The following is a 13,470-nucleotide window of genomic DNA, read 5'->3' on the forward strand; positions in this document are numbered from 1 at the left end:
AATTACTTCTCCACGTCTCTAGTTAATAAAACCACAAAGCAACATAGAAATATAGCCCGCAACTCCTCCATTATATAGACAGCTTTATGCTAATGAAGGATGCCAAATTGCCTATTCTAATTGGCTGATCCTTGACATACCACATGTTCAGTCTGCACAAATCACAGTCACGTATCAATTTTTTTTTGCCAGAAGCCGCCACTCAAGGAATGGGGAAACTTTAATTTGCTGGAGCAAAATTCCGAAGCTAAATATATATATATAAAATCTCATACTCTCATGTGACACGTCCACAGGCCATAAGTAAATGTCTTATGCAAAACAAATTCATTCGAGCCACAATTCTGGAACTCCCCATAATATACAAATTAGACGGGTCCCAGAAACTACAAAAGAGAATTGTCTAAGAGAAAAAAATATGCGGTTATTCGTTTCTGTTTAAGAAAGGGGTATCTAAGGATAAGGGGTATCTAAGGATAAGGGGTAAGCCATTTAGGACAGAGGTGAGGAGGAATTTCTTCACCCAGAGAGTGGTGAACCTGTGGAATTCTTTACCACAGAAGGCAGTTGAGGCCAATTCATTAAATATATTCAAGAAGGAGTTAGATATATTTCTTAAGGCTAAAGGGATCAAGGGATATGGGGAGAAGGCAGGGACAGGGTGCTTAATTTGGATGATCAGCCATGATCTCATTAAATGGCGAAGCGGACTCGAGGGGCTGAATGGCCTAGTTTTGCTCCTATCTTCTCTGTTTCTATGTAAAGGCTACTGCAATATTAGCTATTTACTAAAACCCTTACGGCATAGTATACAAATGCTGAACCTGAGGCAATTTATTTGGTATTTAAAAAAATTCTCGGGATGTAGGCATCACTGGCAAGGCCAGCTTTTATTGCCCATCCCTAGTTGCCCTTGAGAATGTGGTGGTGAGCTCCCTTCTTGAACCGCTTCAGTCTGTGCGGTGAAGGTACTCCCACAGTACTGTTAGTGAGGGCGTCCTAGGATTTCAACCCAGCGACGATGAAGGATCGGCGATATATTTCCAAGTCAGGATGGTGTGTGACTTAGAGGGGAACTTGGAGGTGGTGGTGTTCCCATGCGCCTGCTGCCCTTGTCCTTCTACGTGGAAGTGGTCGCAGGTTTGGGAGGTGCTGCCGAAAAAGTCTTGGCGAGTTGCTGCAGTGCATCTTGTAGATGATACACACTGGAGAGTATTGCATCACACTCCTGACTTGTGCCTTGTGGATGGTGGAAAGGCTTTGAGTCAGGAAGTGAGACACTCACTGCAGAATACGCTGGAATGATGAGATAAAGTAGGGTGACATGGATGACCGTATGGAGCATAAACACCAACACAATTCCAACTCTTAAGCCAATGAATACCAATCATTTCTGTTATTTTTTTCTCCAACTCATTCTAGTCTGCAAGATGCTTCACGACTGCAGCTGGTTGCAAATGTTCCCGAGAGCTGGAGGACAACCATCAGGATCATTCGAAGATTCTCGGGTTTATCTTCAAAATGTCAATCGGGAAAGTTGAACAGAAACAACGGCCGCAACAATGATTAAAAAATAAAGATATTTATTGTATAATTCTGGAACAACCTCTTTCATCTGAAGGGCGTGGTGGCTCTGAAAAGAGCCTTTTTTTTGGTTCACACGGGTAGTATTTTTGCTTTGGGTTTTCATCCTTGGCCGCCGCCCGCGGGGCTGCTGCCGCCTTCTGGTCTCGGCAGCTCCCGGGTTTCCTGCCCCTGGAGCGGTCCTGGGGCCGGCGGCGGCTCCCGGGTCGCCCGACGGGCCGCGCCCCCTTGCGGACCCCGCCCGCCCCCTTCTCGGCCTTTCTCCGGCGGGCGGGAGCAGCAGGATTACCGGCCCCGGCCTTCTTCCCCCTCCTCCCCCTGGGCTTGTTCTTGACGGCCGGGCTCCACTTCCTGCCCCGCTTGGCGGCCGCCCTCTGGCGCCGGCCCCGGGGGGCGGAGGAAGCGGCGGATCCTCTTCTCCTGTCGGCGGTCGCCGGGCGGCTCCCACCCCCCTGGTGTTGCCGGCTGATGCGGAAGGAGCCCGAGGCCCCGCTGCCGGCCGTCCGCACCAGCGAGCCCTCGACTCTTTCTGTGTGAGTGTGAGCGTGAAAAGGTGTGGTTGCATTCTTCAAACCTTCAACCCTCCCGAGGCGGATGCATCCCTTTTGGTTGCGTTCTTCAAATCTTCAACTCCTCTCTCTCCCTAGGTGCGTGCATCCAGTTTTTGGTTGCATTCTTCAAACGTTCAATCCCAGCCTCCCTAGGCGGCTGCATCCCATTTTGTTGCATTCTTCAAACCTTCAACCCCCCCCTCCTCCCGCGGCGGGTGCATCCATTACATTAACCATGCGAACTATACTTTTAATTCGGGCTTGCCTTACACCGATTACTCCTCAGATAACGAAGCAGTCCCTGCCCGCTTGCAGCAAGACCTGGACAACATTCAGGATTGGGCTGATAATTGACAAGTGCCAGGCAATGACCAGCTCCAACAATAGAGAGAGCCTAGACACCTCCCCTTGACATGCAATGGGGTTGCATTCTTCAAACCTTCAACACCACCCCCACCTCCCCTCCCTGGGCGGGTGCATCAAATTTGCTTGCGCTCTTAAAACTTTGAATTTGGACTTGTCTTACTCCTCAGGCAATGAAGCAGTCCTTGCCCGCATGCAGCAAGACCTGGACAGCATTCCGGCTTGGGCTGATAAGTGGCTAGTAACATTCACAACTCACAAGTGTCAGGCAATGACCATTTCCAACAAGAGAGAGTTTAGTCACCTCCCCTTGACATTCAACGGGATTACCATCACGTCACAAGCAGCAGCAGTTCAAGAAGGCAGCTCAAGGGCAATTAGGGATGGGCAATAAATGCCGACCTTATCAGTGACGCCTACATCCCATGAATGAATAATAAAAAAAGATTGAACAATATTTTAAAACACATCACAACAGGATTAAACAGACTATTACTCAGCATACAGCAAACAAAATCTATTTAACAAATTACAGGAAACATAACTCATGAGCGAAACTACAGCAAAAGTCTCCCGATAATAGTGAGTTTATTTCTCCAATGAAATGCAGTGAGTGGAGGATAGTCACATAACAGAAATGGTATGCTTAAAATCAATCCCAGTCTGTTACAGCCGTGTGGTCTCCAGGCATGATTGATGGAGGTATTACTAAATCATCTCCATTCTGCCTGGTGCTTGAAATGTCACTATATTCAGTCATGTGCAAATCGCGTTTCCTACATTACAACAGTGACTGCACTTCAAAATACTTCATTGGCTGGACAGCGCTTTGAGACATCCTGAGGTCGTGAAAGGCGCTGAGGACGGTGTCAGGGACGCTTAAGTCCACTCCAACTGAACTTGCTCCCGGTGCAGTCCCGCATTGCCCCACCTACCATTTACCACGACGCCACCGTGCTCCGTGAGATGGAAGAAATCATGAGCGACATCGACCTTCCCATTCACAAAGACTGGAAAAACCCACCACGAAAGCGTTGAAAGTTGCACCGGCCATTCTGGGAAACAGCAGCCAATTTTGATGCAGCTGGTATTAACCCACTATCCAGATGGACAGATTCGTCGGACGCATGCAACATAAAGAACTGACACCTCATCGCTGACTCAACAGCAGAGGCCCCTGGCTTCGACCTCGCTCAAAGACAGCGGACAGCGCTCAACCCAATCCGCACAGGGCATGGACGTTGCGGCCAGCCGCTCCACAAGTGTAAGATGAGGGACGACCCGATGGGCGACTGTGGCCATGAGTCCCAGACCATGGAACACATCACATTACATCAACCTGCCCACTAAAGATCTGTTGTGGGAAGCACCTCATTTCTCCACTCGGCATCTCAGGATGCCATCGAATGGAAGGCCAAACTAGACATCCCATCATAAGCTTTACCCGGCAGATGAAAGTAGTAGTAATGCAAGTCTTTCTTTTTTTCTTTTTCCAGCAACAAATTGTTTTGTTATTAATGGAAAAGGACTTTTATATAGGTGGATAATTGAGGCCATACTAAGACCAGACGCGGAGACCGAGATCTGGTTAACTGGTCAATATAGAATCTAAAGCACAGAAACAGACCATTTGGCCCAACTGCTCTATGCCAATGTTTATACTGCACACAAACCTCCTACCAATCTAATTGCCCCTTCCCGCCCTAGCCCTCTATTCTGCCCTGTACTGCAGTGTCAGCTGTGGCTCAGTGGGTAGCACACTCACTTCTGAGTCAGAAGGTTGTGGTTTCAAGTCTCCCTCCAGAGACTTGAGCATATAAAACGAGGCTGACACTGCAGTGCAGTGCTGAGGGAATGTGGCACTGTTGGAGTTGCCGTCTCTCAGATGAGATGTTAAAACCGAGGCCCCGTTTGCCCTCTCAGGTGGATGTAAAAGATCCTGTGGCACTATTTCGAAGCAGAGCAAGGGAAGTTCTCCCCGGTGTCCTGGCCAATACTTACCTCTCAACCATCATAACAAAAGCAGATTATCTGGTCATTATCACGTTGCTGTTTATGGGAGGTTGCTGTAGGCAAATTGGCTGCCATATTACAACAGTGACGACACTCCAAAAGTACTTCATTGGCTGTAAAGCACTTTGAGATGTCTGGTGGTCATGAAGGGCGCTATATAAATGCAAGTCTTTCCTTCTTTATTCCCTTCTCCCTCATGTATGCATCAAGCCTCACCTTAAATGCACCAGTGCTCTCTGCTTCAACCATTCCATGTAACAGCCAGTTCCACATTCTCACCACTCTCTGTGTCAAAATAATCCTCCTAAATTCCTTATTTGATCTGTTAGTGGCTCTCTTATGTTTAGGCCCACTTGTTAAGGACCCACAAGTGGAAACAATTTCTCCACATCCACCCCATAGAACCCCTTCCTAATTTGAAAGACCTTGATCGGGTCTCCTCATAATCATCACTTCTCCGGAGAAAGGAACCCCAGCCTGCTGATAGTTCCCGTGCTCTTGATTCTGGAAACATCCTTGTAAGTCTTTCCTGCAGTTTTTCCAATGCTTCAGTATCCTTTTTGTAATATGGATACAAGAATAGTGCACAGTACTCCAGGGGTGGTCTAACCAAGGTTCTATATAAATTGGCATCCCTGCTTTTTTATTCAATTTCTCCAGCAATGAACCTCAGTAATTTATTTGTACTCTTTATGACCTTATCAAGGTGTGTTACTTTGGTTAGCAATTTACGTACTGTATCTGTATTCCCAGGAATAAGTGGCCTCCTTATTCCTCCTACCAAAATGAACCACCTCACACTTTGCTATAGTGAATTTCATTTGCCATTTATCTGCCCATTCTGCAAGCCTGTTGATATCTTCTAGTGTTTTGGTGTAGCTCCCCACATTATTAGCTCTACCCCCGCCCCGCCAATTTGGTATCAAATTGATCGATTTTTGTTAGGCAAAGGTATTAAGGGTCACGGGAACAAGGTTGGTAGAGGGGGTTGAGATACAGATCAGCCACGATCTCATTGAATGGTGGAACAGGCGCGAGGGGCTGAATGGCCTCCTCCTGTTCCTATGTACCAATCAGCAAATTTCGACTCTAGATCTCCGATTTCTGAGTCTAAATCATTTATATATATATCTATATGGTGAACAACGGTGGTCCCTGTAGGACACCACTTCCCATTTTCTGCCAGTCCATGAAACGTCCCTTAACTCCTATCCTCTGTTTTACAGTCATCTTTGCTAAAATCACCAATGTATAGAAAGTAAAGGAGACTGGGGAAATTCTCCAATTTTGCATTTTTAGATTCATTATAGATTTTCATGACTACATAAGACCAGGTTAAAATTTGGTCACAAACCAGTACAATGGGAGGATATGCTTTTTGTTCCAATTTCTGCCATTGGAGCTTTTGCCCTGCCAAGCACTAACCCTGGGCACTGAAGAAAGCAACCTGGCCTGTTTGTCCACTTCTCCCCAGGCTGAAGAAGCACGGCAGTCTTGATCGCCCTGGACGGAATGGTTGAGCGCTCGGTATAACAAGCCTAACGAAAAGCCTTGTTTGCGGCAATTTAAAAATCATGTGATTAAGTAAAGAAAGACTTGCATTTATAGAGTGCCTTTCATGACCTCAGGATGTCCCAAAGCTCTTTGCAGCCAATGAAGTATTTTTGAAGTGTAGTCACTGTTGCAGTGTAGGAAATGCAGCAGCCAATTTGCGCACAGCAAGCTCCCACAAACAGGCAATGTGATAAAGACCAGATAATCTGTTTTTGCTATGTTGATTGAGGGATAAATATTGGCCAGGACACCGGGGATAACTTCCCTGCCCTTGTTCGAAATCGTGGCCCTTGGGATCTATTTAAATCCACCCAAGAGAGGAGACGGGCCCTCAGTTTAATGTCTCATCCGAAAGACTGTCACCTCCGACAGTGCAGCACTCCCTCAGCACTGCACTGGAGTGTCGGCCTACTTTTTGTGCTGATGCTTCTGGAGTGGGACTCTGAACCCATAACCTTGGTTGACTTGGACCCCACTCAGTTCGTTTTTCTGGCCTTGTTCTACTGTCTGTCTGTCTGTCACTCTCTCTTCCTCCCAGCAACGGTGGCAGCAGAGACTCTGCCTCTGTTGGCTGTGGTGTGTGTCGGACGGTGGGCTCTGGCATTTGACCCCGATGCGCGTCGCCTCGCGAGCGCCCTGACTATAAAATCTCGGTGAAACCCTTGTCATTTGATGATCGACTGATACACACCTCCGTGCCGTGCCAGGATGGGGCTTTTACCAACCCTCTATGCTTCAGCTGAAAGCAGGTCCCTCTCACAAATCACCCCTGCCCTTGCTGACCTACTTTTGCTCCTGGCTCCCTAACACTTCCAATTTAAAAGAAAAAGAATGTTGTATATTAATGCAAGAGGCTTTCAAAACAATAAAAAAAAAAGATTCAAGATTCCCCATGGATTTGGAAGAAATTTCTAACGTAGGAGAGAACCTGCTTTGTTTAATCTCATCGAAACCTATAAAATTCTGTCAGGTCTGGACAGACTAGATGCAGGAAGGATGTTTCTGATGGGCGGGGAGTCCAGAACCAGGGGTCATAGTCTAAGGATTTTCGTTCCGTTGAATTTAATGTAGTGAAAATTGGATGACTTCTATAACAGGAAGCCTCGCCAGTTTCAACCCCCAGACTGAGCCTTATGACATTTATGAACTAACATAGAAACATAGAAACATAGAAGAGTAGGCCAAAATTTAGGACTGAAATGAGGAGGAATTTCTTCACCCAGAGAGTGGTGAACCTGTGGAATTCTCTACCACAGAAGGCGGTGGAGGCCAGTTCATTAAATATATTCAAGAAAGAGTTGGATATGTTTCTTGAGGCTGAAGGGATCAAGGGATATGGGGAAAAAGCAGGGACAGGGTACTGAATTTGGATGATCAGCCATGATCACATTGAATGGCGGAGAAGGCTCGAAGGGCCGAATGGCCTACTCTTCTATGTTTCTATGTTTCTATGTTAGTTCATAAATGTCATAAGGCTCAGTCTGGGGGTTGAAACTGGCGAGGCTTCCTGTTATAGAAGTCATCCAATTTTCACTACATTAAATTCAACGGAACGAAAATCGTGCGGTTTCTTTAACAGGCGGCTGATCTGCAACACCCGCTTTACGCCTGAGCGCTAAGGTGAAAATCTACCCCCTGGGTTTCTCCCCTTACTCTCCATCACGAATATCGCCTACTTCCAACCCTGTGGAATCGCCTGTCTCCGCCCCTGCCTCAGACCATTTGCTGCTGAAAGTCTCATCCATGCCTTTGTCGCCCCCAGGCACGGCTATTCCAATGCTTTCCTGGGCAGCCTCCCTTCCTTCATCCTCGGCAAACTTCAGCTTATCCAAGACTCTGCTGCGCGTATCCTATCCCGCACCAGGTCCCACTCACAAATCACCCCTGCTCTTGTCGGCCTACATTGGCTCCTGGTTCTCTACCACTTCCAATTTCACAGGAAAGAAAGGAATATGCTGCATATTAACTTAAGAGCTGCACAAAACAACAACAATGTAGTAAAACGTCCCAAGGCACGTCACAGGAGCGATTATCAAGCAAAATTTGACACCGAGCCACGTAATGAGAGATTAGGGTTGATGACCAAAAGCTTGGTCAAAGAGGTAGGTTTTTGGGAGTGTCTTAAAGGAGGAAAGAGAGGTAGAGAGACGGAGAGGTTTAGGGAAACAATGGAAAACAATTACTGAGAAATAGATCAGAAAATATTAATGTTGCACCCATAAACCTTCCCATCTAACAAAGATTGATTAGTATTGTAAACCATAGTAATCACATGCAACTGGAAATATGGGAAGGAGATGGAGTAACATTTCTATTAGGAATGATTCCCAGTAGTCTTGTCTGTATATTGGCAAGTGGCTGTTTATTCTGTCATTTGCTCTTCTGATTAATTTTTGTGCTGGTAAAGCTGCTGATGGACAATGCACATAGAGTGGCCCTTGCATTCTGAAACCCTGCAAAGGTTTCACCTCAGATCACAATTGGGATTTCACTGATTGCTGGTAGGTGGTCATGTCTGAGGGTCAGGAGGACACGGTGAGTAGCCATCTCCTAGTCATTATTGTATTAAAGCTTTGTGCTTATCAGCGATTACAACACTCTGTGAAAGAGGTGTCTAGGCTGCCTTCATCCAGGTTGCATCTAACTGAAGGCATCTCCCCACTCCCACCCTCCATCCCTGTTAACTTGTGAAAACCCGGGTGAACTGGAAACACCCCACAAAGGTGAGGGGGGGGGGGGGAGGGGGAAGCAGTGGTACAATGGAAAAGTCGTTTGCTGGAAGGACCGAAACATGTAATGAGAGATAAAAACTGGGAAGGACTTCAATAAAGCACAGCTGAAGGAGACAAAACTGTGTCCAAAACAAGGTCTGACACAAGGAAGATCGATTCTATTTCTCTCTCCCTCTCTCTCTCCACAGGTGCTGCCCAACCTGCTGAGTATATTCCGTGTATTTTCTGTTTTTATTTCAGGTTTGACAGCATTCGCAGTATTTTGCTTATGTTTCAGTGTAATCTCCCCCACGGGTGCAGTTCAATATCGGCTACTTGAGAAGGAACCGGGAGTCCTCATTTTCATCCTGACTCCGCCCATTTATGGATTTCCAACCAGGTCCGCCAGCATTGTATAAAAGGAGTGTGCGGCGCGTAAAAATCTTATTTCCAATTAAGTTACTGGGGTCACTTCTTTTGCAAACAGATTAAGTTTCAGTTATGACCGGCAGAGGGAAAGGGGGTAAGGGTTTGGGGAAAGGCGGAGCCAAGCGGCACCGCAAAGTCCTTCGTGACAACATCCAGGGCATCACCAAGCCTGCCATCCGCCGCCTGGCTCGGCGAGGCGGTGTCAAGCGCATCTCCGGTCTCATCTACGAAGAGATCCGGGGTGTGCTGAAGGTCTTCCTGGAGAACATCATCAGAGACTCGGTCACCTACACGGAACACGCGAAGCGCAGGACGGTCACTGCCCTGGACGTGGTGTACGCGCTGAAACGCCAGGGGCGGACACTCTATGGATTCGGCGGTTGAAAGGATTAAAATAAAATTATGGATCTGAACCAAAGAAAAAAAGGCTCTTTTAAGAGCCACCCATTCAATCGACAAGAGGGCTGTGAAGTGTAAAAATTCTTGTAAACCTCTGCGATATTTGACAATGAGGGGCGTGGCAGGAGTAGGCACAGATAAGAATAAGAAATAGGAACAGGAGTCGGCCATTTTGCTCTTCGAGTCTGCTCCGCCACCTCATCTCCACTTTCCTGTACTATTCCCATATCCCTTGATTCCCTTAATATTCTAAAATCTATCCATCTGTCTTGCATATACCCAACGACTGAGCCTCCACAGCCCTCTGGGGTAGAGAATTCCAAAGATTCACCAGCCTCTGAGTGAAGAAATTTCTCCTCATCTCAGTCCTAAATGGTCGACCCCTTATTCTGAGACTGTGACCCCTGGTTCTAGACTCCCCAGCCAGGAGAAACATCCTCCCTGCATCTACCCTGTCAAGCCCTGTAAGAATTGTGTATGTTTCAATGAGATCACCTCTCAATCTTCTAAACTCTAGAGAATATAGGCCTAGTCTACTTAATCTCTCCTCAAAGGACAATCCCCCCATCCCAGGAACCAGTCTGGTGATCCTTTGTTGCACTCCCTCTATGGCAAGTATATCCTTCCTTATGTAAGGAGACCAAAACTGTACACAGTGCTCCAGGTGTGGTCTCACCAGGGCCCTATATAATTGCAGTAAGACGTCTTTACTCTTATACTCAAATCCTCTTGTAATAAAGGCCAACATACCAGTTGCTTTCCTAATTGTACCTGCATGTTAACTTTCAGTGATTTGTGTACAAGGACACCCAGGTCCCTCTGAACACCAACATTTCCCAATCTCTCACCAATTAAAAAATACTCTGCTTTTCTATTTTTCCTACCAAAGTGGATAACTTCACATTTCTCCGCACTATATTCCAATTGCCATGGTCTTGCCCACTCACTTAGCCTGTCTATATCCCCTTGACACCTCTTTGCATCCTCCTCACAACTTACATTCCCACCCAGCTTTGTATCATCAGCAAACTTGGATATATTGGAGAAGGGAGTTGTTGCTCGGGGTCCTGCTGTATCCTTGCCATCCTACTGAGCCAGAGAGTACAATCTCAGACAGCCACTGCAGTGTTAGATGTGTCATTAACAGGACATTCTTATGGCCCTGCAGAAGGAGGTAAAGAGTCATCTGTATCCAAGTAAACATTCAGTCACGTCCATCAGGTCGCTTACATTAGGTAGTTGGAGACGCACTGGACACAGAGAAGCAGTGGGATAAGGAGGCATTCATTCATAATGAATCCTGCACTGTTTATTGGAATCACGTTTTCACCCTTACTGGGGCAAATTTCTGTAGCAGGAAATGAATGGGATTGACATGTTTGATGGCCGGGGTTGGGTAGAGCATAATGGTGTGGATGGGTTTCGTTGGGAACATGAGTTCAGCAATGCTTGTGCTGAAGTGCCCGTTGAATGTCTAATTGAAATGGTTGTCCATTAGAAGTTGCTGGGCTTCTCTTCCTTGCCGCCAGTCTGGTGGAGCAGCCAGCCTCGAGCTCAGCCTCTGTCGATCCTGACTATCCTTCCTGTCTTAAGTATTGCATGGTGACGTGTCTTCTGACAGCATAAATATGAACTGTGCAGCATACCACTATAATGGATACATTTCTAGGGCTGTGCAATAGGACACTCCCACCCTCCAGCCCCCCAGAACTGTTCAAGCAGCAGAATCTTTGCTTCAGCGTGACTATGGTATGTTTTATGTGTATCTTTGTCAAGGAATGTGCCTCTTTATATTTGATTTCAGGCGTGGCTTATGGATGAAATATCGAGTCATGCTGCGAACGATAATCCCAGGTCTCCATGATCCATCTGCCTAGTCTAGGTATTCCAACAACAACGTGCATTCATATAGTGCTTTTAATGTAGTAAAACATCCTAAGGCATTTCACAGGAGAGTAATCAGACAAAAATTGACACCAAGCCACATAGGGAGATATTAGGAGAGAAAGACGTAGGTTTTAAGGAGCATTTTAAAGGTGGAGAGAGAGAGGTAGAGAGCATTTAATTCCATTAAATAACGGTAGATAGGAGCAGGAGTAGGCCATTTGACCCATCGAGCCTGCTCCGCCATTCAATGAGATCATGGCTGATCATCCAAACTTAGTACCCTGTCCCTACCTTCTCCCCATATCCCTTGATCCCTTTAGTCTTAAGAACTATATCTAACTCCTTCTTGAATATATTTAATGAATTGGCCTCTACTGCCTTCTGTGGTAGAGAATTCCACAGGTTCACCACTCTGGGCGAAGACATTCCTCCTCATCTCTGTCCTAAATGGCTTACCCCTTATCCTTAGACTGTGACCCCTGGTTCTGGACTCCCCAACCATCGGGAACATCCTTCCTGCATCCAGTCTGTCTAGTCCTGTTAGAATTTTATAATTTTCAATGAGATCCCCTCCAGTGAGTATAAGCCCAATCGACACAATCTCTCCTCATATGCCATCCCAGGTATCAGCCTGGTGAATCTTCGCTGCACTCCCTCCATGGCAAGAACATCCTTCCTCAGATAAGGCGACCAAAACTGCACACAATACTCAAGGTGTGGTCTCACCAAGGCCCTGTACAACTGTAGCAAGATATCGTTGCTCCTGTACTCGAATCCTCTCGCTATGAAGGCCAGCATACCATTTGCCTTCTTAACTGTCTGCTGCACCTGCATGCTTACCTTCAGCGACTGTTGCACAAGGACACCCAGGTCTCGTTGCACTTCCCCTTTTCCCAATCTATTGCCGTTCAGATAATAATCTGCCTTTCTGTTTTTGCCACCAAAGAGGATAACCTCGCATTTATCCATATTATACTGCATCTGCCATGCATCTGCCCAATCGCCCAACCTATCCAAAATGTACTGGAGTTTCTCTGCATCCTCCTCACAGCACACACGCCCCCTAGCTTTGTGTGTGTGTGGAGGAGGGGGGGTGCGAGGCCATGGAGTAATTTGAAAACAAGGCTGAGAATTTTTAAATCACGGCATTGCTTAACCGGGATCCTTTGTAGCGGTCAGCGAGCACATGGGGTAATGATTGAACGGGACTTGGTGCAATTGTGGACACGGGCAGCAGAGTTTTGGATGACCTCAAGTTTACGTAGGATGGCATGTGGGAGGCCGGCCAGGAGTGCGTTGGAATAGTCAAGTCTAGAGGTAACAAAGGCATGGATGAGAGTTTCAGCAGCAGATGAGCTGAGGCAGAGGCGGGGTCAGGTGATGTACTGGCGGCGGTAATAGGCGGTCCTAGTGATGACGTAGATATGTGGTCGGAAGCTCATCTGAGGGGGGTGGGGGTTCAAATATGACACCACGATTGCGAACAGTCTGGCTCAGCCAGCTGCCCAGGGGGAGGGAGGGAGTCGGTGGCGTGGGGACGCAGTTAGTGGCGGGGACCGAAGACGATGGCTTCGGTCTTCCCAACATTCAGCTGGATCAATGTCGGGCAAGCAGGCTGCAATTTAACAGGACAACTTATGGTACCAAAAATATATTTTTCAACAGAAAATGCTGGAAATACTCAGCAGACCAGGCAGCATTCGTGGAGAGAGAAACAGAGTTAACGTTTCAGGTCTGGGACCCTTCATCAAGTATTTCCAGCATTTTCTGTTGTTTTTTCAGATTTCCAGTATCCGCAGTATTTTGCTATTGTAATATATTGTTCAAGCTGCAGCCATGTGGAGACTCTCCCCCACGTGCCTGAAACAAGCTGCAACACCATGAGCGTTTCTGATTGGCCAGTTAGCAACCATTGTTCCTAACTCACAATAGCTACTTAAAAGCTGGTTCACCAATAGGAATCCTTCACTTTCTGATTC

General features: G+C 46.8%; 1 protein-coding gene across 1 annotated transcript; it reads left to right on the plus strand.

The window, feature by feature from the left end:
* Positions 1-9,275: 9,275 nt before the first annotated feature.
* Positions 9,276-9,623, plus strand: LOC147095916 (histone H4-like). Its single transcript, XM_085974031.1, has one exon. It carries the CDS (start codon positions 9,278-9,280, stop codon positions 9,587-9,589), a length of 312 nt encoding a protein of 103 aa, XP_085830157.1. The 5' UTR covers positions 9,276-9,277; the 3' UTR covers positions 9,590-9,623.
* The last annotated feature ends 3,847 nt before the right edge of the window (positions 9,624-13,470 follow it).

The sequence above is a fragment of the Somniosus microcephalus genome, unplaced genomic scaffold (genome assembly GCF_052327205.1).
Source record: "Somniosus microcephalus isolate GS21.2 unplaced genomic scaffold, FLI_Smic_1.0 unresolved_chr1, whole genome shotgun sequence".
Taxonomy (NCBI): Eukaryota; Metazoa; Chordata; class Chondrichthyes; order Squaliformes; family Somniosidae; genus Somniosus; species Somniosus microcephalus.